This window comes from Anoplopoma fimbria, chromosome 7 (genome assembly GCF_027596085.1).
Source record: "Anoplopoma fimbria isolate UVic2021 breed Golden Eagle Sablefish chromosome 7, Afim_UVic_2022, whole genome shotgun sequence".
Classification (NCBI taxonomy): domain Eukaryota; kingdom Metazoa; phylum Chordata; class Actinopteri; order Perciformes; family Anoplopomatidae; genus Anoplopoma; species Anoplopoma fimbria.
Window position 1 is genome coordinate 15,044,418 of NC_072455.1, and position 27,679 is coordinate 15,072,096.

Below are 27,679 nucleotides of genomic sequence, written 5' to 3' on the forward strand. Positions count from 1 at the left end.
ACTGATAATATACTGAAATTATTACTTTTGTGCATAGGGATTAATATTCTGCAGGATGAAACACTTTAGGTGAGTTTGCACGGAAGCAGAAATATCACTGATGTAAAGAAAGCAGTAAAATTGGAATTTACAAGTCATTTACCCTGCACTCGAACTCAGCATTCTGCACACGGTGGCTTCTTCCAGCTCCCAACTGTCAATGAGAGTAAAAAATGCCAACAAGCATGAATCTGAAATAAGCTGACTTCTGCTCACTGCTGCCAGTGCAGAGCTGTTGTGAAGAGTTTCATCCAAAAATGAGGTTTCCAGCTTTTAAACATCCTCTTCTGACACAAACACCGTGACAACAACAATACGGCTCATGTAGCTTTGTATTTGTTTGGGTCTGCTGCAGGCAGAGAGAAAGCTGAGGTGTGGAGCTCAATGTCCGAAAAGGAGCTTGGTAAGTGTGTGTTTGTTAGTGTGTGTGTCCAGGAGGAAAGCGGCAAAGGAAGTATAGTATTCTACTCACGAGAGGGGAGAGAAAAAGAGAGCAGTGTGTGTGTGTGTGTGTGTGTGTGTGTGTGTGTGTGTGTGTGTGTGTGTGTGTGTGTGTGTGTGTGTGTGTGTGTGTGTGTTTTTCTTCCTTCCCCTCCCTTTAATGCTGCAAGATCCTGCACAAAGAGCAACACACACACACTTGCTGTATTTGCCTTAAATGTCAACAAATCACCCTGCAATGTCAATAAACCCATATATCTGTATTAAGAATGTAAGGTCTCATAACAAAAGGTGAAACGGACCTAAAGAGAGGTAGATGGAGGGAGCGTGCCTTCACATTTCAGTCTTTCCATTAATGGCCCTGAAGACACACACACATACATGCATCCCGATACACAGAAAGGCAGCAGACAGACACACAGATGGATTGACAGGCCAATCGATTGATGACTACTAGACTTCCAATCAGTCTGAGCAAACAGCTAGCAACTCTCTGAGGAGCGTCTCAGAGTGTGTGTGTGTGTGTGTGTGTGTGTGTGTGTGTGTGTGTGTGTGTGTGTGTGTGTGTGTGTGTGTGTGTGTGTGTGTGTGTGTGTGTGTGTGTGTGTGACCTGTGTGTGTGACCTTGAAAAAGCTAACAGGTTAAGTGGATGCGGTCAGTGACAAGGGGACCCTGTGTGACCTCTGACCTTGCCTTAAAACCTTGCAACACCCATCACCTCCTCCCTGTCTGGTTGGTTTTGTCCTGGAAGTGAGACGGATCAATTAACACTTTCTTTCTGTGTTTCATCTTAATCAATTACTATTAGTTTAATTTTCCAAAGCTTATCAGATCGGTTTTATTTTTCATTATCAGCGCTCTGTTTTTTTTTTTGGGTCATTACACCACAACATCAAAATTCAACCGTGTTCCACGATCATTAACTAGTCAGTGTCTTTTGTCTGCCCCTTCCCGTTCTCCTTTACTTCACCTTGAGTTGGTGAACAATAAAATCAATACTGATTTATATGATTGACGATGGTCCCAGGAAACAGTCAGCAATATTGAACAGTTTCTAAGATGGGAAAAAGTCCTCTAACTCACTCCAGATCTCATCACAAGAAGGGAAGATTTTTAATTAATAATGCCTCTGGGACTGTCCAGGTTTGATTAAAACACATAAAAAAGAGCTCACTTTAACTTGAAATGAAATAAAAAACATAAAAAAAACCTCTTAAGCTTAAGTGTACCCTCCGTTTCTAAATGCTGAAAAGCGTTCTCGGTGCATTATAATTGGTTTCAACCTGCTTTCTATCAGATGGGTTTTTTCACGCAACAGAGGGCGAGAGAGGAAGGAGATGAGGGCTGAGAGCAGGAGTGAATCCCAATGAGTCGATGATATATGCTTGAGCCGTGCCCTGCAATCATTTCTCCTAAAGCCCTCTGTGGGTAATACCCACTTAATGCCAGACACACTAACGCTCACCTACACGCACTCTCAAGACTTACCAACTCCAGATACCGCTTAAGAAAGCTGTATTTCACGTCATGACGGTGCATTTCACAAGATTTTCATGAGCGAGGGAGTGAGAACGAGGCAGGAAGGAGGAGGGAATGAATGAGGAAGAATTCCACCAACCCACCAACAACATCCTACCATGTCGTTGAACCTCTGAGTGCCTTGTGTTAGGACTGTTCACAGCGGTCATACTAAGTGGTGATGGACGTATCAGAACAAGAGTTGTAGAATTAGGACTGTGTGTGTGTGTGTGCGTGTGTGTGCATGTGTGAGTGTGCGTGGCCTTTGGCATCTGACTCGGTGGGACCTTTACTCTGACAGGCTCCAGTCACAGGAGTGCGTGTGTGGGCTGACCATTCACAAACAACGTGGGAGAGTGCATGAACAGCTATGTACGTGTGCTGCCCTGATGTCGCTCTCACAATCAGAGACAATGTTGGGGCTTCATAGAGAGCGCATTATCAGTGAAAGCGTATGAGAAGCTAATGAACTTTGCTGACGAACGTAAAGAAAGAGAGAGTGAATTAATATTTTCTGTAGGAGGCCGATGACAGCTCAGAATTTACTCCTCTCATACTTCTTTCATTCACTTCCTCCATTCCTCTCCTTCATGTTTAACTCATTTGGGTTTCAGGTCAATTAAATGTCCTCCCTTTGGCTAAATATTTCTCATATTTTGCCAACTTTAAAAACTTTTTACAAAGTTTATCTTACTAACCATGCGGTAATAAAAATCACTCTTTTCTTGAAAGTATAACTTGACAAAAACACATGCTGCGCCCTTGATTTTTTGGAGGCTTTAGCTAAGGCTGAGATTTAGGTTTAGCTTTGGTATTAGCTTAGTCTCTTTTTCTCCGAGCCAAAAGGTCAGAGACAAAAAGAAAAATGTGGATTTTAAAAGATCAACGAAGACTAGAAGAAAACAGAGGAATGAAAAGCAAGATAAATCACCAGACATCAAACTGAAAAATGAAATGTTGAGGTGTAGCGAAAGACAGAGAGAAGCTACGTTTTGGGTCAAGGACTAACCACACAGCTATGGTGGGAACTTTTAAACCACTTTAAACCATGCTTTCCGTTATGCACTCAGTCTACAGCCAGCAAAAAGAACCAGCTTATCAGACAAAACTGAAGGAAGCGCCAAAAGCATTCCCTCCAAGTGTTTCTACATTCCCATGGTACCACTTAACTCCACCAGGTCCTATCAACTACACTTAAAGAGAGGGAGAGAGAGAATGGGATGCAGGGATGAGAAGAGAAAGAGGGAAATTATCTATGTCTTTGGATAACCACTCCGTATTCCTTGGTGGGAGACAACAATGCAGCCTCAAACCAAACACATAATCTACTGTAGTCCACATGTATTCTCACAGACTAAAGCCCGGTTCAGACAGCTTAGTGGTTTCACTCTTCCTGTCCAATCCCCACAGCGTTTCTCTGATATGAAAGTGCGCAGGGACGAGGATTGTGCACATCACAGGCCTGACCATCAGCCCTCACCTCATATCTAATGCACAAAGGCAACATCATGTGTCCATGTTTGATGATAAACTAGCAGAGTTCAGAGGCTTGACTGCGTGAAATTTGGATTAAACATGAAACATAAGTTGCTCTCTGATTGAAACAAGGCCCATAATCAGTTCTTCAACGCTAAATGATCGACCATGTTATAGTGGAGGAGCAGGGGTATAACAAATGTGTCAAGACAAAAAGGTAGAACCAGTAGATGAGCAACCAAGAAAATTCAGCTGACTTCAAATTCATCCCTTATCATCAGAGTCGGACGCTTCCTTGTTTGGCAAAGAGTATGAAGTGTGCAGCAACAGTATTACCTGGCATTAAAATGCATGACAAGCACAGACCAGACCACAGACACACAGAGCCTCCAGCCCCACCTGACTCACAACAATGTGTAGTGAAATGTAGGCGATGACTGTATTCTGCAGCCTGCTTTGTTTAGTCTTTGTTAGATTGGACTCCCATCCACCCACACATAGTTCACCGTTAGCCAAGTGCAAATGTTGGCACAATAACAGAAAACTACAATAAGTCTTCTATCACTGAAAGTTACTGGAGTGAGATTCAGTTTAAGCTCCTGTTGACTACAAACAAAGAAAAAGTATAGTTTTTGGTGAGCGGGCCACAGTGGATGGACACTGGGTGGCCTCATATGGGACATCATGCTTATATACCTGCATAGTTTCCGAGTAACCAAGCTAATCAAATTAGACGTAGCCCCTCTCTCCCTCACTGCAAATGGACCCTGATCCATGCGGTGGGTGCACCGCTGGGAGCCAGGCCCTCCCCTGTGTGCCGACACCCTAATGAGTTTCATGTGAGGAGCATTAAAAAAAACGGCTGCTAGACCCGTGAAACTGACTGGAGCTGATTCCGTCACACCAGACACACACACACACATAAATGTAAGCAGTAAACAGCGCAATTTATTCATTATTTCCATTTCTATGGACGTTATAGAATATATTATAGCACTCTTATATTTTAAAATGAACATAACTAAAATGTATAGATTTAATGAATAGGTTTTGCGATTGCTGGGCCAAATGCTTAATTGTCTGCAAAAACACAATTGTAAAGATATAGGCTTGTTTGGGATTTATTCAAACTAAAAGCCAACACTCTGATAGTAAGTTCATTATGCAGCGGGTAATTTCAGCCGAGCAGTTTTACGACTTTCCCCAAACACTTCACCAGAGGATTTGGAACGATTCCACATCAGCCTAATTAGCCACCAAACCATTCAATATTGCATCTTACAAGCACGACAGATACGGCATCTTTGTGATGCGAGACGGATGGATAATATGGACCAAAATGAATTAAAAAGATAAAGGCATCGTGAAACAAGACTTTGCTAACTTTGTATCCAAGTTTGGCCCGTGAGGATGATGTCATAAGAAGGCCCAGGTTGTAGACAGGTTTTTAGAAGGACTTCCTCTGGAGCTACGTTAGCTTCAGCACTCGCAACACTGTGCAGGTTGTCGCTTGAATATTGCATTACATGCAAACCAAGCTTTAAAAACACACAGACAAAAACACACATCACCTGACCAGTTGCTCATAACAACTACACTGTCTTACATAAGAGTCTCTCTTCAGTAAACATAACACGCATGTAAAACACACGCGGACACACACCCTGGTGTTGATGGCACCTACACCTGCAGCTAGCAGGCAGCCTTTGAGGTATCTGATGTAACAGCAGCAAAACACTCCAACAGAAAGACACTGACGCAACAAGAAACACAAATGTTTGATGCATTTCTGTAAGTGCAATAGTTTTGTGAAAACCTGAAGGCTGCTCTGTGGGGTGTCACATCTGAGCGTCTCCCTCTCTGTCTCCCTGTCATTGCTGTTCGCTGGCACTCATCCCAACTGTATTTGTTGTGGGGCTAACATGCCACAGGCCACGGTTGCGTAATGACACACAGAGACAGGCAGCTAACTTACAGACACTGCATTCATTCAGCAAATGAGACTGAATGAAGGCTGTCTGAAGTAAAAAAAAAAAATGTAGCTGTAGATCAATCACAGGTTCGAGAAATACAAAGGGGTTAAAGCTCTGCTGCAGAGTGCAGCTGTGGAGCAAAGCCCCATTAAGATAGTCAGGTGACTGGAGTGCAGGCTAATGGTCAATGGACACACAGTGACGCAAGCTCTAAATCTTTTCCTCCTCGCTGCATCTGGGTGTAAACACCATCACATGGTGGAGGGAGAGAAAGAAAAGACCCAGAGCAAATAATCAGGCGGATAAAATTGAAAGAGGAATGAAAGAAGAAAAACAAACAGGAGGGGAAAAACAACAGCATAGATTTATTACCCTGCAAATAGAAAGAGAATACATTCAAACATGGACAAATGGAGAGATAGACACACACTCATACAGGCTGAAATCCGATCTCCAAAAAGGGTCACAAATAGCTCTGTCTGACTTCTGCCACATACGGTTCTTATCATCTTGTTGTGATGGATGTCTCCCCTCGTTTTAATGTTTTTCATTTTAACTGTCAGCCAGTTTCCAGAAAACAGGAAGGCTGCAGAGTCTGTGCTGCTGACCCCGACACAAAGGGGGAGCTTGTTAGAGAGCTGGGCTTGTCTTCTATTCACTGTGACTTATAGCCATCTGAATATGTGTCTGGTTCTCTTTCTATGTGATGCATACAACTACACTTTTCCCCCCCAAAAAAATACGAGACGTCCTTTTGGAGACTCGCAGTTTGAACATTTCTAAAGACCCTGCGCCCCAGTCTTGCTGAAATATCCCTGAGCAAGATGCTGAATCACTGCCAGCTTACAGAGCCACTGATCCTGACCTCTGCCTTCTCTGGATGAGAATGAAATGAAAAGACAAATTCCCCACATGCATTTGTCTGAACTGTCCCTTTAAGTTGAGAGCAGCTACGTGTCTGGATGAATCTGCCCAGTCTGTGCACTTGTTGTTGGCGTTAAGCAGGACGTGTCTGGCACCTGCTTTCCTCGCCGGCATCACCATTTATCAAGACACCATAAAGGCGGAAGGCAGCCCTTTGGCACAGGTCGACTGCGTGGCACTGGACACATCCAGGTTTAACTTTGGGTTGTATTAAGTTTTGTGCAAAACACACTTCAAAGCTAATCAAACATCAGATTTAGAGATATGGATATCTCCTGCTGCTGTCAGGCTGCACAGCCAGCTCTGCTCCCAGCAGACCACATGACACTAATACACTGTGCAATACAACATTTATAATCATTTCTGTCTCTATATATATATATTTTCACTGTGGATCTCTACTGTTCTTACTGTTTTTATTGCTCATTTGCTTATTTATAATACTTATTTTGATCTTGTGTTTTTATTTTTTATTTTATTTACCATGTCTCTTGTTTTGCACTATCCTCCTGTAAATGTCCAATAAAGGATTATCTTATCTTGTTTCGGTTTGCATAATGGTTGAACGACAAGAGGATGTACTGCAAAACTGTGCTGAAGTTGCAAATGCTGCACCAGCTTGTTATTGTTTTGATGTGTGTTATCATCACCATCATCATGCTGTGATGATGAAGCCGGCTGAAACACCTTTTCATTAGCATTTTTTTTGCTTTTTAAAAAAAAAAAATATATATCACTTCAACTGGGATCATCGCTAATGTCGCTCTCGTGAGTGTTTGTTTTCCACTCACCTCCCGGCCCGCCCAGAGCCGCTGCCCAGGTGTCCACGGAGAGCAGGCACAGCGTGGCGAGCAGGACCAACATGGCACCGCGGGGACTCTTCATGATTCGGCTCCTGTCCTGGTCCAGGATGGAGCAGAGGTCCGTCCGGTCGGATTTCAACACCAAAGTCCCGGGCTTGTGGTTTCAGCTGCGATGCATCCTGGTCCTGATCCTGATCCTGATCCTGGTCCTGGTCCGGGCTTCGCAGGTTTCTCCGAATTCAATAAAAAAAACAAAAGGTGCAGAACTCGGTCCAAGAAAATATATTTGGTAAGTTTGGGGTTATTTAAAAATAAAATTAAAGGCTTAATACAATGTTTTATTCTGCTATTCTGCTACAGGTAACCGCTTTTCTCGAAGCGAAAATCTGCACAAAGCGCTTATTAATGCATGCATCCGCTCATGGTTGTATTATCTACTTAGGAAAAGCGATGAACACGCTGTTGTAGTTCTATTTGTGGTGTATTCCAGTCACAACTGTGCGTCAAAGTAATCCAAAGTGCAGGAATAATGTCCAGAGTCCCGGGTTATAATCGGCTGAATCCTCGCTCTGTGCCCCGGTGTCGCCGAGCTCGTCCCGCTGGTAGAGAGACAAAAAAATAAAATAAAAAATAAAAACTCCGCTCGTATTGTGTTTAAAATAATCTGTGTAAAAAAAATAAAGCAAGAAAATCACGTTAAGGAGCTGGTGCACGGTGATGAAGGAGGGCTGGTGAGTGAGTGACCGGCAGGAGGATGTGAGCTGCTACGACGCTCGAGGAGAGCTGACTGAGCGCGAGCCAAAGCGTCTCGCGCCCCGCCCTCCGGAAAAGGCAGCGCGAGGGTACACAACAGGTGAGAGGATGACGTCACGGCCGACAGGTGCTGACCTACAGCTGAGTAATATCAAACTTCTGAGTTAGCAGGATTTTATTTTTTATTTTATTTTTTAGGTTCTTTAGAATTATAGATTCATTTTTTCTTGTGTGGGAAATAACCTGCGGTGGGGTCAGGCAGTGATTATAGGTCTCACTGTGTCCACTGGACTATTATCCTATTATGGAGCTGCCTGCCCTGTCATACAATGAGATGAAAGCCTGTCGTGGTTAAAGTGAAACCTGTCATTTCAGAAGTCCTTAAACCTGGAGGACGCATGCAACACTTTCTCTACCGAATTTAAACTGAGATTTGCCTATTTAGAATGGGATTTGTTGAAAACAAGCTAGGATGTAGACAAATTCCTTTTTTTTTGTTGATCCAAATACTTTTGTAGCTTCTCAGACACAACTCATCTAGTGGGTTACTGGTTATTTTGTCATTTAGCAGACGCTTTTATCCAAAGCGACTTACAATCAGTAGTATATTACATATCATTCACCCATTCACACACTGATGACAGGCTACCATGCAAGGTGCCACCATCAGACTCTAACTAACATTCATTCACATCCAGTTGGGGTTAGTGTCTTGCCCAAGGACACATCGACTGCTGAAGCCATCAACCACCGATCCTCTGATTGGAGAACTACCTTGCTCTCCACTACGCCACAGCCGCCCTAGGTCCTAGGTTATATTTTTTCACACTAGTTCGAGGAATATCTCAACATTCTGCTGAAGTGATATAGTAGCCAAGCTGATGTAAGGCCAGTAAATGCCCCTTGTACATACTCATATACTGTACTTGTGTTTTATCTATAACATGTCTCTCTCATAGTCTAACTCACAACTCTCTTAAAAAACTAAAGAGATCATTATCAAAAAAGGTTTGGCTGATATTATGAGTTTGTGTTAAAAATGAAGATCAGATTTTGATTCATTCCCTTAATTCTGAATAGGACCAATCATTGACAGTCTGATCGGATGCTTTCCTCAAGACTATAATTGGAATCAATTCAGAAACTCTATGTGAGGCGGTAAAGGTTTTTTTAGTAAAAATTTACTATTGAATCCCTCTGTTAGCCAATTTTCTACCAGACATTATGAATGAAAAGTACGGGAGAGCATTACTCAATCATTAACCACTGGACATATCCCTTTAAATAAGCTTCTCTCCTTTTAACTCTGCTCCTGTGGTCTGGCTTTCCTTAATCCACATGTCAGTCATCTGACATCATAGGGGGCGGAGCCTCTAAAGTAAAGATGATTAAACAGAAGATGTGAGGTCAATGGTCTGCAGGCCTAAACCACACTAATAATCCACAGAGAGGCTTTGTTCTGCCATGTGCTATTCATTTGTCTTGACATTTATTTCTTCAGTACTTCAAAAATATAACGCAATGAGATTTAAGGTGGTGATGACACACAGTTATTTGTAAAACAGTAACCTCCATAGTTTAGAAATTGCTCAAGCTTGTGTTGTAATTCGAATACATTTTGATAAATGTATGAAGCAGCCATAACGGCAATGAAACGCTCAGCTTCCCTTTAAATCTCTCTTTCTCTAAGGAGGAGAGCAGGACGGCTGGCAGTGCTGACTGGCCAATTTCACGGGGCGGGGGTGCAGACATGTACCCCGACTCTGGGACAAAAGGGAGGGGTCACAGAGGAGCACGGATTAAAGGATTTGGTTGACGAGGAGGGGGAAGGAGGAGGAGCACAGGGGTCAGAGGTAAGGGAGTGGTGATAAAGAAAAAGCCAAATGGAGCTAAGAAGTGAGCGGCGCCGTCTCTAATCGAGCCCGATTAAGCTCACACTGTGCGCGTCTCATCTCTACGCGGCCAGTGCCTTTTGAATGACTCCACATCACTAAGGATCACAATGAATGTCTTCATCAGTATAGCGGCGGTTGGAGATGAGGGCACTGGGGAAAGCCCCACCGTGCCTTCACCCATGACTTTTGGGTGGCTAGTAGATTTATCAATGTCAGGTTCTCTTAAGACTGACTGCATTGTATCTGGGAGAAGATCCTGAATCAAGGGTGTTGACCTTTGATTCAGGATCCATCCAACTCCTCTGAGCGGAACTTAAGTTTAACTGATGCTCCCTGCTGGACAGGTGAAGCAAGTGCTAATTAAATATGCAACACAATGCATCGAAAAAAGCATGGTATTCAACGTGAAGTCGTCTTCCAGATATCAGTAAATCAGGTGGCATGATAAGCAGACACAAAGACAAAGCCGGATGCATAGACAGAGTCAGATTGATTCAAGCCTTTGAACCACTCTGGTTCAAACCGAAACACAAAATCTGCATATACTGGGCATACAGATTGGCATAAATTAACCAGAAGCACCAACCAGGGAGGAGTATGGTTTTAAAGGGATTTCCATGGTTGCTTATCTGTCCCCGCACATTAATATTTAAACCCCAACATAAGGGAGCTGCAATGTGTGACCCTGCACTCCTTCTGTTAATCTGTGTGTCAGAGTGCATGCCTGCCCATGCATTGTCACAAGTAAATGTGTCTTTCTGATTGTACAGCATGTGTGTGCATGTTAGCAAAGCATGCGTGCACATATATATTTTGAGCACATGCATGCAGCCAGACACTGGGTTAGGCCAAAGGTTTTGTACTGTACGTGTGTGTTTGTGTGTGACTAATGTAGCATACAACCTATGATGGTTGGGGATCACTGGTTGAAATTGGGGAATTGTTGTGGGAGATGGGGGTGACAGAAAAGAAAATCTGACAGAGGAAAGAGATGGAGAGAGACGAACGAGCCACCACCTCCAGCAAATGCAATTATATGGCTCAGAATCCCTGAGCAGCTGCTTCTTGATCACACACACACAAACACACACACACACACGCATTTGACATTGACCTTGTCCATGTACATCAGAGCAGAGAGGGGGACTTTGCTAAAAAAAAAAAATGAAAGTATTGGGTTTTTTTGTGAAGTAGCATACAATCTATAAAATGCGTGACTGATCTATCAACTAGATAAGTAATGAATGAATGCATGGCTTTTATTTCTGTTCTCCCACTTATTCGGTAACAGCTTGTGTGTGTGTGTGTGTGTGTGTGTGTGTGTGTGTGTGTGTGTGTGTGTGTGTGTGTGTGTGTGTGTGTGTGTGTGTGTGTGTGTGTGTGAGAGAGAGAGAGAGAGAGAGAGGGAGAGAAAGGGGGGTCATAAAAGTCAGGGGATTTCTGCCCCGAGGAGCAGAGGGGCCACATGCACTCTCACACACAAAAAAACACTCATTTAGTTAAGAGCTTTCATTTCCCTAATTAAACCCAACATAAAGTGCCTTTCTGTCTCCCTATCTCTCTCACCCATGCATGCTCCCGTTCACCTCTCTCCCCTCCATGTCCCTTTTTCCTTTACGACTGCTTCCGTCCACATTTTTCCCTCCCTCTCTCTGTCTAAATGTGTCAGTCGAAGGCTCCACATTAAATCGTAGAGCAGGAACCCTGTTCAATATGTGAGCATTTCACCCAGAATGTCTGACAAAAAAAAAAACTGACAGGGCAAGCGTGGGGTCAATACCCACCCCCTGTGTGACATTCACTGCATGGTGTTTGTATCGCAGCTGGCTGATTGCCAACTGATTTACCCCCCAGCCCTCACCTCTGCTGAGGAGGAAATGGAAGAAACTGCCCAAAAACCTGTTCCGCTAATCCCCGGACAATGGATTCTGCTGTTTTATTGAGGGGTGGAGATGGAATGGATTCAGGCAGCGGCTCTGATTTGTTTTACTGAGCCCAGGTAAGCTTGTAGATTTGGATTAACACACAAGTTAAAACTTTTGATTAGTTTTGTCCAACCCAAATGATCCATGAATGTGGGTATTTTTGTCGAGGTTACTTAAGATACATAGACATATTTACCTGCCACTAGAAGGTTGATATAGTGAACGATATAAGATAGAATCACTGAATCATATTTTACTGGATTCAACTCCTCCTGCTCAGACAGGTGAAGACACTGAGACCATCTCCCCGCCTTCTGTGAATTATGGCTATTAGAACACAGTATATAACAGTGGGGGATGTAGCTCAGTGGTAGAGCGCGTGCTTCGCATGTATGAGGTCCTGGGTTCAATCCCCAGCATCTCCACTACTTATCTATGGAGGATGGTGATGATATCCTTTGATAAGCGAGCTAAATGTTTGTTAAAGCTTTGCACTCCATCCAGAGGTGAATAAAAACAAACAATGACAGTGTTGAATTCCAGTGTCAGCTGCAGTCACATTGTAACAAAAACCAGATAGGGAAATGTTTAAACATACAGCATCCCTAGACAACGGGAAGAAGCTTGGCTGAATGCTCATGACTAAACAAAAACACAATTCCAACACCAAGGAGCTCAATAAATAAAAGGACACATAGTAGTGCCAGCATTTTACTGAAAGCTAAAAGAACAAATGACGTCATTATGAAAGCTGAGACTCCACAGACTCTAATGGTAGGAATCTTTGTTCTACAAGCAAAACTTATGGAGAGTATATCAAATAAACTTCACTTATACAGCCATAACCATAAATTGCGTCTTACCTTTGCTGTTTTTTCAATGTTGTTTTCGGGGGCATATCAACGTTGCCAACGGCTTCTCCAATGACTGGATCATTTTTAGTTGATTCCAGCCGTCTGTATTCTTTTCCAAGGCATGGAGGAGCATTCGCAGTCAGCCCTCCTCAATCAATGGTGGCACCTAAATTGACATTTAAATTAAATTAAAGTAAGTAACGGAGTTTTACAGTAACATAAGGACATTTCAAATGACACAGATGGTACCCAAATGAACCCAAATGGCCAATTTGAACATTCCACCTTAACATGCCTGTAAAACCTCTCTAACTTTGTTCTGCTTCACTTTATTAGCAGAGGTTGGTGCACAGGTAATGTTCAGATGATATGTTGTGTTATGGTTTGCTGAAGGTTTTGAGCTGCAACTGAATCATTTCAAAGGAATATTTGCTTTTTTTTAGGAGGAAACTAAATCTTTCATTTATGCTCTTCATTAAGTCCGACCCAATATACATAAACGCCATTGAAGAAATATCACAAGTGTTACCTTTATCATGATGCCAAGCTTATTAAAATAGACAGAAAATCCACAGCAGTCTTCTGTGTTCAAGACTTACATTTTGTTGACCAACACATCCTACCTTCCAGAGGGGATGTAGCTCAGTGGTAGAGCGTGTACTTCGCATGTATAAGGTTTTTGGGTTCAATCCCCAACATCTCCACAACTTAACTGCAATGAAATAAATTAGGGAGCATAAGTTCTTCCTACCAATCAACCATTACAAGTATGGTGAATGACTTTGAAAGGTCCATTTCAGCTACTGCTGCAAGGACATTCTTTTTCAGAAAGACATTTTGTTTTGGATGGAAAGACCTTCACCAAGTTTGGTTGTCCTCCAACTGAATGTTTTTCATAGATAAGCTTTGGTACAGTAATATTAAACTGGAGAGTTTTGTGTGATGTCATTGATCCTGAACTTCGCTCATCATCTATGTTCATCTCCTTTCCCCATCCTCTCATTTGTCCTTACAGGTCATTTCCTTAAGCATCTTTTCCTCAATGCTAATATGACATAATTTCTGTTTTTTACCTTGATCCATACAGAGAAGGCTAATCTCGGCAACGCAGTGATTGTTTTCTTCATTTAGCTTTTTTCCCCTGGCTGTATTACAGGTAAGTCACACATGTCATATTGGATTTAACGTAATTATAAAAGGCCAGAAAATCTCTCCTATCTGCCATCTAGTTTCTTTAAATTCATAGGTAAAAATCAAACGTTCCCAATTTGCATTAATCTGTCAACCTGTTCTTTCCAACGTGACATGAACACAACATGACCGATGCTCCCAAGAAACATGGATACATGTTGAGCGGCTTCTCATGTAGCTTCAGCTGCACCTGCTGAGGTGTTGCAACACAATGCTCGGCAGAGGCAACCAAACCATCTCATATCATCACATGCAGTATGTTGTGCATGTTTTCAGCGTTTTTGATCAGTCAAAAATGAGCACATGTTTGCAGCCGCTCTTTTCACGCCGTCATGGGGGAGAACTGTGTGTGCTATCCATCCCTGTGCACTGAATTAAAGATGTTCAAAGAATGCTGACCAATCAATTATTTACATGTCATACACAAGCACAACCCAGACAGCAAACACACACATGAATGCACACAAACTCACACATGTTCTATTAAAGAGCCCTATCTAATTAAAGAGATTGTTTCAGCTATAATTAGACGTCGGTGGTGTAGACATTCTTCAGTGTGAGCTGAAACATAATCATTAACCTCCTCCTTCGAAGAACCAAGAAGTGCTTCGTAAGACCCACGTTCTGCTATTCAGTAATGTCTGGTCACTTTAATTGAATACCGCTAAGTCCAATCATGTAATGCAGAGATTCTCGAAGCTAGACTTGCAGCAGACACAACCGCAAGCCCAGAGAACGTCCTGCCCATTCATCTTGCTGCGACAATGATGAAATGTTTAATTTAATTATTCAGTATCAGTCTCCTTACGGCAAATAAAGGTTAAATGTAATTACCCAGCATGCTTTAACCTTACTCCTTATGTGTGGGATTCTGGTAGATTGATTCCACAGCAGATGGTGCTATCAATTATTGAGCCCGTGAAGACGACGCTGTCCTCAATCAGATTAAGTAGATTATGCCAACATCGACTCCCTTATGATCCAGACTCAGTTTCTTAGATCAACATACAACGTCAAGATGCACAACCCCCGACACCGCCTCCGTATCACCCTTTTAAACACTGTCTGTGACTGGGATCTATCTATCTATCTATCTATCTATCTATCTATCTATCTGTCTGTCTGTCTGTCTGTCTGTTATTTCAGTCCTTTACATCCTCTGGTTCTATTTGTGTTTTTGATAGTGTATGCAATTTCAAATCTGACCTAAATACGATACACGTTGAGCTCCCCCAACGATATCTGACTACATACCATGATGGAGTCACTGCCAACATACTCAGCGTTCCACCCGTCCCAATGCAAATGTCCCCTTAATCCTGTTAACCCACTATAGCTGTGTGGAGAGGGAGAGAGTAGGAGAGAGCCTCGGGCAAGTACGCCATTGTACCCCTCCGCCCCGCCGAGATCTAATTGAAGAAACAAGTGCTTGGTACAAAGTGAAGCTCCTCGGCTCACTGTGACATTAATACAAGACTGGGGGGGGAGAGACCTCTGTGATCGGCACCGTATAAATCAGAAAAACAGGATTGTGAATGTGGGGGTGCAGAGGAAGAGGAAGAGAATTTAAACACCAGTTTATGCTATGTTTAAATTCAGGTTTGCAGCTGCTCACAAAGTGGATCATCTATTCCACAGGTGCTTTACGTGCCGTCCAAGAACCGGTAGGAACGAGTGACTCAGTTGGATTTCAGCGTTGACTCCAAATACATAAAAAGGTAGTCTTCAAGGAAATTTTTATCTCATAATTTGCAGCACTGCGCTTGCATTAGAACAAAGAAAAATGTGATGTTCAGATGATGTGTAGGGTATCAATCATCCACACATGGTGAATTTTCAACCCGTAATAGCAGTGTGTGTATGTGCGTGTGTTTTATTAGTCTGGTTGAGCTGAGGATGGTAGGCGACAAGCTGTTTACTTGTAGATTTGTAGAGGCGATTGGGGTCATTTGTTTCTTGAGGATAAAATCTGACCCCTGAAAGGATAACAAAGGTCTGCCGCGTGTTAAGCTGTTCTTGACAACATGTTTTGACCCAGCTGGAAAAGAAGGGTCTTAGTCATTGAAAAGAGGTGTGGTGGGTGGGTGCACAGGGCATCATTAGCAGTGAAAAAGGTCTACATGTTTTACAGTAAGAATAAATGTCAATTGTAGGGGAGGAATGAGTTACATCACTTCATCACTACATCACAGATTTCACAGTAAATTTATTTTATTGCAGAAACTTTGCTTGTAAGCAAAGTTCCTGCTGCTGTGGGCGGCTGATAGCAGAGAGATTTAAACCCTTTACAGCGCACACTACCACAGCGTTTGACTCTGGCTCCGATTCCCTCTGTTTGCTTTATCACTGAGCTGCAATGTGGGCCCGGGCAGATGTGGAATATTCCCATTTCAGAGGCTAGAGTTTGTTTCGCTGAAAATGTTCAAGGTCTTTCAGTGTGAAAGCATTGATTGTTTGAGGGGGAAAGAAAGCTCTGGCTGAACTGGAGTCCTGAATGTGATACCAAGACCCAGCGTTCTGTCAACCTTTGTCGTATAGTAGTATAGTGAGAAGAAAGACGACTACATTATAAGCCTTGCACACGCATTTACAGAAAAAAAAATCTACATCGCAGTCAGATCGCTTTGGAGTAATTACACAGCAGGCAGTCTTGAAAGGGTAAGAGATTATAATTATATGGCAGAAACAGATCATTTCATTCAGTTGATTCAGAGGTTTATTATACTGCACTATAGATCACTGATTGAATGATTCCCTGTGCATACGTGTGGCTGTCTGCAGATATAATAACCCTCAGTCTGACATGATGAAGACTATATGTCAGAATGGTGCCACTGCCGTAAATATTAATTACACCCACAGATGAGGGAATAATGAAGAATGAAGTGTGTCTTGTTTAACATAAACAGGGCATAAATACACAAGAGACAGAAAGTGTAAGTAGGCTCCTACAGCTGTTTGAGTGAGACTGTTCCTTGTCCTATTTACTATAACATGTAAGCTACTTTGACTGTATTAAATGTATTTTTAAAAAGAGACCCAACTATTGTAACATAATGTGCATATGTTGCAACATATTGTGTCTCATAACGTGTATTTACACTAATTAATGATTTAAGAATAACCATGTTTTTGCAGCAAAATATGCTTTAATTATGTTATGTGCTTACTTAATTATTCATTAAAACAGGAAAAACACAAAACCCTTGTGGATTATACTATTCAATGAGTTGAAGGCTGTAAAGTAGATAAGGGTGTACAGTAAGAGACTTAAAAGACACAGGAATGTACCTGAAAGTTAAAGGTGGGGACTGTGGGGTTTTGTCCACTAGTAGTCCCAAAAACACTCCACCAAGCACCTTTAATTAACAGTTTTTGAAAAGGACAATAGACAAAGCAATATGGCGGATCATAATTTAATGTAGTGTTGAATCTGTCATAACCAAAACATAGAAAAAATTGAATAATTCTGCTTCTTCAACTAAATGTTATATTATTAAACACTGCATGTTCTACAAAAAGCATGGATGAAGTCCTTGGTTCAACCCCTGCATGTCCACTTCTTATCTAACTTGGTGTTGTGCAAAGAACCAATCCTTCCAAATTGTGAAACCTTGTCCAATACTGAGATACAAACTTTTCAAAGCTGCTTTATATAACAGCATTCACCCAAAAAAAAATCTGTTGTAGCATTGCACTTCCTCCAATTTGAATAAATGTGAAAAATCTAAACAATCGACTTAAGCAGCTCAGAAAGGTGATGATATTGCTTTCTCCTCCCTCTTTAAAAAGCTTTAATTATACAACTAAAGATTTTGATGTAAGGGGATGTAGCTCAGTAGTAAAATGCATGCTTTGCATGTATGACATCCTGGGGTCAATCCCCAGCATCTCCACTACGCAGCCACAATAGTGTTAAACACCTCCATGCTTTCCTTTGGGTCACACAATATTGCAACATGCACAATGTTCAAGGGTGCCTTTCACAAAAACATTCACCATAAATCCTTGCACTTTTAACCAAGTGAATCAATGTAAAATATCCAATGCCAGCAGCTATTTCAAAGAAAATAATATTTTCATTCACCAGATACAGGGTGGACTGATTAAGTAATATGTAGCACATTTTTTATGTAATGTCATTTCATTATATTCTTTAATTAAAGCATCTGCTTTTTTCTCCATCATTCTCTCTTTTGTTCCTGTAAGTCCTCCTTCCTTAAGCAAACGAAAAAACGGAGGGTCGAGATGAAATAACGGAGGTAAAGAAAGGGGGTTGAGACTGAGGGGAGAGGTAGAAGGAGAGGTTGAAGGAGAGGGCAAGGAGTGGGGGTGGAGCAGAAATAGCGGATGATTTGGTCCATGGCTGGTTGTAAGGGACATGAGAAAGGAGAAATGCTGGATGGGTGAAAAATGAAATGGTACGCTGAAAACACACTAACATCATGTCTATTAATAAAAGACATGCTTCAATAATCAGCACATGAATATGAATTAATAAATTCCATCAGGAGAGAGAGCAGGTTTGGGGAGGGAAGGAGCGAGGGATGAATCAAGCTGGGCGTCTGCTCACTTGACAACAGCTCCTTCAGTTTAAGCTTTTGCGACATAGGGGATAGAAAAAAGAAACTCAGAGGTAATTAAAAAGGTAGAGAAGGAGTGACAGGAGGACAGGAGGGAGGAGGAAGAGAGTGGCGTTTGAGCCTCCCAAACATCTGCTGACTGATTAGCAGGAGAGGAGAGGAGAGGACCTGGAGTTTGTTTGGGAGCTTAAAATGGATAAGGCAAAGTGGGTACAGCAAATAAATCATACGTTCTTTAAATACTGTACCAGATTAGAGGGAATATTAATATATAATATCTGCTGGTATGTCCACAATTTTGGTCCAAACTTAAATATCTCAAATATATTTCATGTATTGCCGTTATATATTGACATTCGTGGTCTCCAGAGGAGGAATTGTGAAAACACTGCTGATTCCTTTGCATCCAGCGCCATCATCAAGTCAGTTTCAAATTGTCCAATATATTGTTGTATGACCAAACACCTGCAAGACTAATCACATTCAGTCACTGTGGCTGTACTTTGCGTTTAGCACTATTGAGCAAATGTTAGCATGTTAACACTCTATACTGTGGTAGCCTATACAGTACATGTTATTATTACAGTTAATAAGCATGTTAACCAAGAACGCACAAGCCTAAAAACTTGAGGTTTCAAAAACATAGTTTACAAACTAATAGGTGACGTCACGGTACCTATGTACACTTCTTACATACAGTCTATGGTTATTCATATAAATACAGCCTCACAGTGATGCTAGCATGGCCGTAGACTTCTATTCTTATTGATTTTGAACTTTGCATGTACAATATACAGATATGCTGCATGGAACACTAGCAATATACAGTGGAATATTTGCTCATTCTGTTCCTGCCAAGAAGCTCTCAGAGAATCATGTGTATTGTAGGATTTCAGCAGTTCAATAAACATTCAGCTTCTCCGCAAAATTGTCAGCTGACTGGTGAAATAAAATAAATTTGAATTGGCTGGATTTCGATTCTGTATCACATCTTTCTAACAAAAGGCATAAATGCAGCGACACAGAAAGATGGTTATGATATAAGGGATTGTGTTTAGCACCAACTACCAGCTAAAATGCACATCACCAACATGTGACTGTGGGCGGCTGTGGCGTAGTGGAGAGCAAGGTAGTTCTCCAATCAGAGGATCGGTGGTTCGATACCCGGCTTCGGCAGTCGATGTGTCCTTGGGCAAGACACTTAACCCCAAGTTGCTCCTGAAGGCTTGCCATCGGTGTGGACTGGATGTTGCATGAATGTTAGTTAGAGTCTGATGGTGGCACCTTGCATGGTAGCCTGTCATCAGTGTGTGAATGGGTGAATGATATGTAATATACTACTGACTGTAAGTCGCTTTGGATAAAAGCGTCTGCTAAATGACTGTAATGTAATGTAATGTGACTGCAGTTTGTGCTCTTCAATAACCTGCTGCCTCCAAAAATCTGCTACAGGCTTTTAATAGAGTAGCACTCCACAAATAGATGTCTGTTGTGTCTCAGCTAACTGTTCACAGTGATCACAAGACCATATAATCTTCTTGGTTTTAAAAGCTGCCAGCACTTTATTGAGTTGCTTCCGATACTGTCAACTGTGTAAAGTGCAGTCAAGTGCTGAAGTGTATGATGGTGTCACTGTATTCTGGAAATACACAGAGATGAAAGCTTGGCAACAATGTTTGTGATACAATATATAGCCATTGCTGCATTGTGATGACACTTTATCTCCCTGGAGAACAAGACTGAAGAGATTTCTTAGACAATGTCAGGGTCAATTCTGTCGTTTTTCTTCTGAGTGTATGAACAGGTAGTTCCTTGGGGGTAAATTCAACCTGACAGACGTGGTTGCTGGTGTTACCTCTTGGGCAAAAACTAGTGAATACAGATATGTTCAGGGGGGAAGATGCAGAAAAATCTCCAGTGAATGTCAAGAAATATTACATCAGTTTAACCGGTCATTCCCTTTCTTGGCTGTGTCCATCACATTGACATTTAGTCTGGAACTTTTCTTAAGACAAAAATGATAAAAAAAGCTTTTACTGTTATTAGCGAGAGAGCGATGTGTGTAAAAGAAGCCTGTACAAAAGGTATTTACAGTATTAAATCTTACTTAAATATTTATCCCACTGCTGGGATGACATTTGGTGTGATCAGAGCTTATACTGTGTGAGCTCAGATCCACTCTGGTATACGACATATATTGACCCGCGTCAGTAAAACTAGACCCTGTCTGACCTGATAAGTGTAATCTGGGCAGAGTCATTTTATTAATGATACTGTTCATTATCTCTCCAATTTTGTGTGTGGCAACTGATTTTCTCCTGAGCTCACCCATTCAGTCTCTTTTCCGTCTACACACCCTCCTGTATTCCTGCTGCCATTTTTCTCCGTGTCCTCATCCCTTCCTCCATCTCTCCTCCACACATGGAGTCTCAGCTTTGAGCTCCTTCAACTCTCTGAAGACAGACAGACAGGGAAGCAGGCTTTGGGGGATGGGGGTGTTGGTGGGGGATGGAGAGGAGGGTGCGAAGAACAGTGTTCCCAGAACACCCACACATGTGCACATTGACTTATGTACACACGCACACACTGGCGAACCAGCTCTGTAACCAGCACACCCACTGGCACACACACTAACCCACTCGCACGCTACTGCTGCCAGTCTTTCCACCCGAAACCCCTCTGTGCCCCCTCTGTGGATTAATTGGTGCAATTATATTTGCATAAGGCTGTCCTGTTTCAGCTAACACACACACACACACACACACACACACACACACACACACACACACACACACACACACACACACACACCTGACACATTTTAATAGGCAGGATAATTGAATATGGTTTTCCCCACCAGTGCCTGAAGGGTCTATCTGTATATTCTGCAAAGGATCATATGTTTACTTAGTCAAACAGGAGCACATTTGCCACGAGCTCAACTGTTAATCATAGACTTCAAAGGTGAATGTTTTGGGTCATCATTTAAATAAATAAAAATTAAACCCTGAAGGTGAAGATTTCATGATTTTAGTTGTTGCTGCACCTTTTTCATGAAAGAATCCTAATTCTACTAAACTAGTTGGGGAAAAAGAAACTGCTAATGAAAAAGAGCAAAGAAAATGAGAGGAATGCTTGAAGTGGAAATCAACTTGACTTTTTCCCAAGTGTATTTTTTTCCCCTGTAATTATTACTAGGTTACAGCTTAATATGAGAGACTATATGAATGTCTGCGCCGCTGCCTTAATCAGAATGAACAAGGGCAACATAATTACCAGCAAAGCAACGCAGCTGAGGATGCTGATTAAAGGAGTTACAAGAGACGTTTAGTTGCTTTCTTTACATCCGCAGTTGGAAAAAGCCTTAGTGTTGCTTATTAAAGCAGGGATTTATTCTATGGATAATTATATATAATTTCATATTCTATAAAAACACATCAACCAAACATCAAAGTAATGTAATAAATGTAAGTATACAGTGTATAAAGGTTTTTTTCAAAGTGTGTTTTCGGTTCATGAAAGTTAATTGTAACATCATCATAACCTGAAAAATTATTCTTCAGCATTTGGTTGTGCCTCTCGTGTCCCTTCTGGTTACAAAAAACAAGATATCAACGGCCAAATTGCCAAACTAAAGGTTTTAAAACCGCAGTCGAAAAACCAATGGGTGACATCACGGTGACTACAATCACCTATTATTTACAGAGTACGATTTTATAAGAAAAATAAATTAACTTTATGTTTTTCTTCCTATTTCCCAACTTCTTTGTCATCTCATCACCCATCATCTGTTTTATCTTACGACTTGTTGGAGGGTTCGAACCCCCAGGTTGGGCAACACTGCTCTCTAGGCCCTCACAGTGTTAAACATGCTCATGTCTCAAAGAAACATTGAGGGTTCAACTATCACAGACTGCTGTCAGTATCGTTCCCTCCATCACTGGTTTACTGTATATTACACGCTAAACACATGGCTGGTATATTACTAATTTTACATACTGTATTAATATTATGGAGCCAGGAAGCAGCAGCGCATAATTATAAATAACACGCAGTGAAATTCTTCATAAATATTTCTAAAAACAGCTATCTCTTTACACAAATTGGCCTCAAAATGACTCATTATAGAGTGGCATTTAATCTTCTGCACCTCAAAGTGATTCTGAAATGATCTCTTATTCTGAGACACCACCATTGGCCACAGTGGTGACAGCAGCTTCTGTATATTATGAACTGTTGCATTTTTTAGGCTTTTCTTCTTTATACACAAAAACCTCCCTCCTTTTTTTTAGCTATGTTAACCACATCTCCCTTCCCCCTCCCTCTCTCTCTCTCCCTCTCTCTCTCTCTATATATATATATTTCATTTATGAACTCACCTCACCTACGCTATCACCCCCCTCCCCCTCTCCCTCTTCCTCCACCTCCTCATTTTCCACACACACACACCCACACACACACACCAAACCCCCTCGCCTAAAAATGAAATCTGATTTTCCTTCTCTTTCTCTCTTTCTTCCTCCCTCTCTCTATCATTCTCTCTCCCTCTCTATGTGGATGAGGGTCTCTGGGTCTTTGTTCATCCACCCGCTCATGTGGCCTTCTCTGGTTGCCATGGCAACCGGATGTATACATACTGTTGCTCCAGGAGAAAACTGGAGAGGGAAAAGAGAATGGGATACAGAGAGATGATAGAGAGAGGTTGGGAGAGAAGAGATGGAGTCTGAATCAATGAAGAAAAAGAGAGAAACAGAGAGGAAGAAAAATGGAGTGATAACGAAAAGAGTGGAGGGAATTGGATAAAAAAGGAAAGAGAGGACAAAAGGATAAATAAATAAATGAATGTAAATAAATGAATCTTTTTTCCCCAGTTCAGATTATTCTCCCCAGAATGAAATTACTCTCTTATACCAACCCCCTAAAACACATTACATGTAAATCCTATATCTGTGCTCAGCATTTCTCTATTTTCTATAAATTTGTTTGGCAGAAGATAATTGAATTTCTTCAGATGCACAGCAAAGTTCGAATCTAATCTCTTGCCCTGGACCTTCATCTTTTCATAACAGCGACTGATTGTGGTACAAGAATTTCAAGCTTTCTGTGCTGCAGCAACTGCAAAATGCTCCGGGTCAGAGCGTCAGCAAAGTAGCTCAAATGTAAAATGCAAAATGTAGAGAAAATTAAGCTTCTTCTGTCTCATCTGGTTTAGCGACTCATCAAATGTATACTTAAAGTTGTTTAATCGTGCCATAATCCCAGAATTATAGAAATCAATTAGGCTTACATTTTATAATTGTACAAAAAGATGTTGTCTAAAGTGGGAAGAGGGGGAGTAAGAGGGACATAACATGAAATTATTTTATATTATTCTCTCTTATTCTAATATTGTCTGTTTTACAGTAACATATTTTTTAAAGTAAAAATGGGAACTGAAAACACAAAAGGGAGAAGACAAAAAGAGGACAACATGAAATGCGTGGGAAAAACTAAAAATGGCGTTGAATCAGGGAGTAGTGGATCAAACGTTTAAAAAAAAAAAGATGGATTGAGACAGTGAAAAATGGAGAGACAAAAAATATCAGCATACTACTCCACCCGGTTGTCTGTGTTTGCTGTATCAGAGGCCCTGTAGGAATCCAAACCCTGCAGACAAGCCGCCATCTGCCATCTTGGCTCCAGTCCACCACTGCTGGTTGGAGCCAAGATGATGCCCAGTCACACATATTCAAAAGAATTACATTCAAACTCTCAAACATTTTTTATATTGTAGAAAGACATAGGGACTGACTAACAAAAGCCTAACTTTTGGTAAATGATTTGCTCTACTGGCTTATATAGTGGGAAAAATACACTAACAACTGCATTTATACATATTGGTTTTGGCTATGAAGCTGTTTAAATTCATACAGAGATGGCTACTAACCATGGAAACCAGCCTGGATATTGGGGGGAAAACATGTGAATACAGTCTGAAGAATAGGCTATGCCATGAATGCATTTCATGAATGCACCTTTCAGACACGTAGTCACAACAAATCAATCTTTTTATCATGTTACATGTTTGCAGCGGTTTCGTTCACGTGAAAGCAAACAAATAGTGTACGGCTCTTTTTTAATTAGCTGAACTAAGAGGGAGATGTTGTTGAAAGAAACTGAAAAGCATAGCTATCAAATATAAAATTGTAGATCCATTAATGGAGAACTAATCTTATTGGTGTCAGGAGATGGTTTAGCTTAGGGGTTAACAGCAGCACTATGAAATAAAAAATACTGCTGGCATTTAAGACGTGGTCGTTCCATCCAGAACCTAAAGACTTGGAGCAAGTACTGTAGGCTAAATGCTCGACCCTCTGCCTGGTAACACCGTAATGGACGTAAACTTGCATATCATGTAATATGTCGTCAGGCAACCACTCTGGGCTAACATGAAATGCTGCAAGAACAGTGTGCGAGCAAGCAAGCTTGCAAACTTTATTTATAAAGCATTAAAGTATTACTTACAAATGGCTTTAAAGGTTGCTACATAATGCTAATATGAAATGGCTTCAGCTGCAGCCAACTCTTTCTCTAGATGACAAACGAGGACACGCTAACTGACATGTCTTTGGTGCGACCAGACGAACAGGCGTCTTATGACTGGTTTGTAGAGTCGGTAGGAGTCTGTGTGCATGGCTGGTGACCTGCTTATGAGAAGACTAATTGGTGGAGTAGAAAGCTGATGAAGCAATGATGAAGAGAGACGGGAAGGAGAGGCGGATAGAAACAAAAGAGCCTCGAGAATCCTAGCCATTAACCACGGCAAATGCACATATACATGCACACACACACATAGAGCTGTAGTAGGATCATGACACGACGCTCTGATCTGAAGCTATGCCGAACCATCCAGACTCATTGGCATCATTCCATCTCAAACACACACTCACTCAAACACTCTCTACTGGCAGTTCTCCATTATGATAATCACTACTCCTTCTCATGCATATACATACCCACATGCTCAGAGGCCACCTGAATAGTCGAGGTTCATCCTGTAATCCGGAAATATTTGTATCTTTATGCCTCTTTTAATATTAAACTAGGTTTGCAGGAAATAACGGAACAGAGTCAAGCAGTGGAAAAGGTCAGAAGCAAAATGGTTTTGTTGGAGGATGTAAGGTTGGTACCAAGTTGTTGCTATCTTTATTTAAGAATGAATGTCTCTCACTACCCTTGTGTCTCCGTCTCCCACCATCAGTCAGTTCTGTGCACCATTTGTTATGCTTCAATGTTCTGTTCTGTTCAAATGGAGACTATATATGCTATGTTTATTAGTAGATTAGCTTGAGTTCAACTTTGATGAAATTTGACCCACGAAATTGGGCTGTTGATCAAAAGCAAGCCGCCTTGACAGAACTGACCTTTGAGGAAACAAAAATCTATTAAAGCTAATTGACTGTGTTGCACCGTTCTCTTTTATTTAACTTCTCTGTAGCATTATAAACTGCTCCACAATAGAGAAAAGGTTGTAGACAGTTAAGAGTCAAGAGTCGATGGTACAAATAGTTATTTTGAATACACTGTACAAACTTATTGTCTCATTAGCAACTGAGCTAAGCCAAAGAACCACTTTGCTACTGGCTGTTACCTATATACCTAATTTGCCCTCTTTAGTAACTTTTTATAACAATACCATATTATATTAACGAATTGGTGTACAACGTGGAACAAAATACCCGAGGGGAGTAAACGGAACAGTTGAGACAATACTTTTTGACTTGCTAGCAGTAGCCCGGCTGGCTAGTGAGTTCGTAGTTAGCTCACCAGCTAAAGCTGGTCACCAACTATTAGTCCTACCGCAACAAACTTCTAGAACCAATTATTTATGAAAAACACGCAAATGAATTTGTCTGTGAAACTTCCTTTTGTGACCAGTTAGAGTTCAACTTTGACACACAAAAGTTGACCTAAAGCGTCTGAATGAAACTGCAGTAGCCTAGTTTGCAAATAGGTTCTAGTTTCTTCAAAATGCAAAAAAGGAGGAAAACTTTAACTTATTCAGCAGAACATGGAGACCCAAATGTGTCAGAAACCTTTATCCCATCTCTTTTCTGAGTTACATTATGTTAAATTTATTTTAATAAGATGTTATTAATCCTGCTCGTTTGAGTCGGAGGTTCTCACTTCGTTCATCTTTGGGCCTATCTCTCTATTTACCAGGTCAGAGGGATTATATGTGTCCCATGTCCAGTATCTATATAATTAAAGATTACATGTGATTACACAACTCTTACAGACATGTGTACATGTTTAATCCCCATGTCATTCCTCAGCACATTTCAGTTGTTTGTTTTATGACTGACACTGAGACAGATTAATGCAGAGTATTTAATCACCTTAATAATTAGTTTTCCTCTGTGTAAGGGTGTGTTGCGCTGATTCATCAATCTGTGCATATTGTTAAAGGAGGTCACTAATGGGTCAAATGCTGCATATGGATGCTACACGCGTATGTGTGTAGCCATGCATGCATTAGTGTAAGCATACGTAGATTATGCGAGGATATTGCACATGATGAGGATGTGTGTGTGTTAATATGTGTCCGGGTCTCAGCTGATGTCATGTGGGCAAACGCTGAGTGGGCAGTATCCCTCAGAGGGGGTTGTCACATTTAATAAAGATGCTGTTAATATGTGTGTGTGTGTGTGTGTGTGTGTGTGTGTGTGTGTGTGTGTGTGTGTGTGTGTGTGTGTGTGTGTGTGTGTGTGTGTGTGTGTGTGTGTGTGTGTGTGTGCCTGTGTTTGTGCCTGTACTGGTGCGAGGGGTCTATAATCTGCAGGATTAGTGCCTGTGGAGATTGATTGAGATTAAATTCAACACCAAGCAGCTCCTCCTGCAGAAAGACAGATTGACAACATGACAAACGTTTTTTTTTTTGCTCGCCAGTTTGAAAAGGGGTTGATTTAAATTTGGCTTGTTAGAAAAGGGGCTGGTTTTCACGAGAAAAAAAACACCAACATTATCTAAATGCCTGTTTTGCCCTCTAAGGGGGCGTTCACCTAAGGACGTGACGACACGTGAAAACTATGAATTGCAGTAGAGGACATTGTCCATTGTCATAATGTATCTGTGGATGAGCATATTGATAAGTAAAATCAAAAAAACAAACATTGACTGCTGCAGCCAAACGCAGCTCAGAATCATCGTTACCTCGATGTTCAGCAAATATAAAGAAGAAGACATTATTTTACTTATAGATGCAACAATGCAGGTACAACTGCAGGCTGAAGCCCTCAAAGACTCTCCAATCTCAAACAAATA

General features: G+C 41.4%; 1 protein-coding gene and 2 non-coding genes across 5 annotated transcripts in view; 2 read left to right on the top strand and 1 right to left on the bottom strand.

Annotated features, from left to right (window-relative positions):
- Nucleotides 1-12,660, bottom strand: part of sema4f (sema domain, immunoglobulin domain (Ig), transmembrane domain (TM) and short cytoplasmic domain, (semaphorin) 4F) — a 50,682-nt gene extending 38,022 nt beyond the window's left edge. Inside the window, exons 1-2 of one of the 3 annotated variants that reach the window (XM_054600888.1) lie at nucleotides 12,612-12,660; nucleotides 7,164-7,774 (exon numbers count right to left, since the gene is read on the bottom strand). In XM_054600888.1, the coding sequence (XP_054456863.1) occupies nucleotides 7,164-7,257 (94 nt within the window). In that variant the 5' untranslated portion in view covers nucleotides 7,258-7,774; nucleotides 12,612-12,660. Of the gene's footprint in view, nucleotides 1-7,163; nucleotides 7,978-12,611 lie in introns of those variants that run through there. The other 2 variants (XM_054600886.1, XM_054600885.1) reach the window with 2 other exon arrangements.
- trnaa-cgc (transfer RNA alanine (anticodon CGC)) lies at nucleotides 12,102-12,173 on the top strand. Its single transcript has one exon. It is a non-coding gene; the product is annotated as a tRNA-Ala (tRNA).
- Nucleotides 12,661-13,233: 573 nt separating the features above from the next.
- trnaa-cgc (transfer RNA alanine (anticodon CGC)) lies at nucleotides 13,234-13,306 on the top strand. The gene has a single exon. It is a non-coding gene; the product is annotated as a tRNA-Ala (tRNA).
- The last annotated feature ends 14,373 nt before the right edge of the window (nucleotides 13,307-27,679 follow it).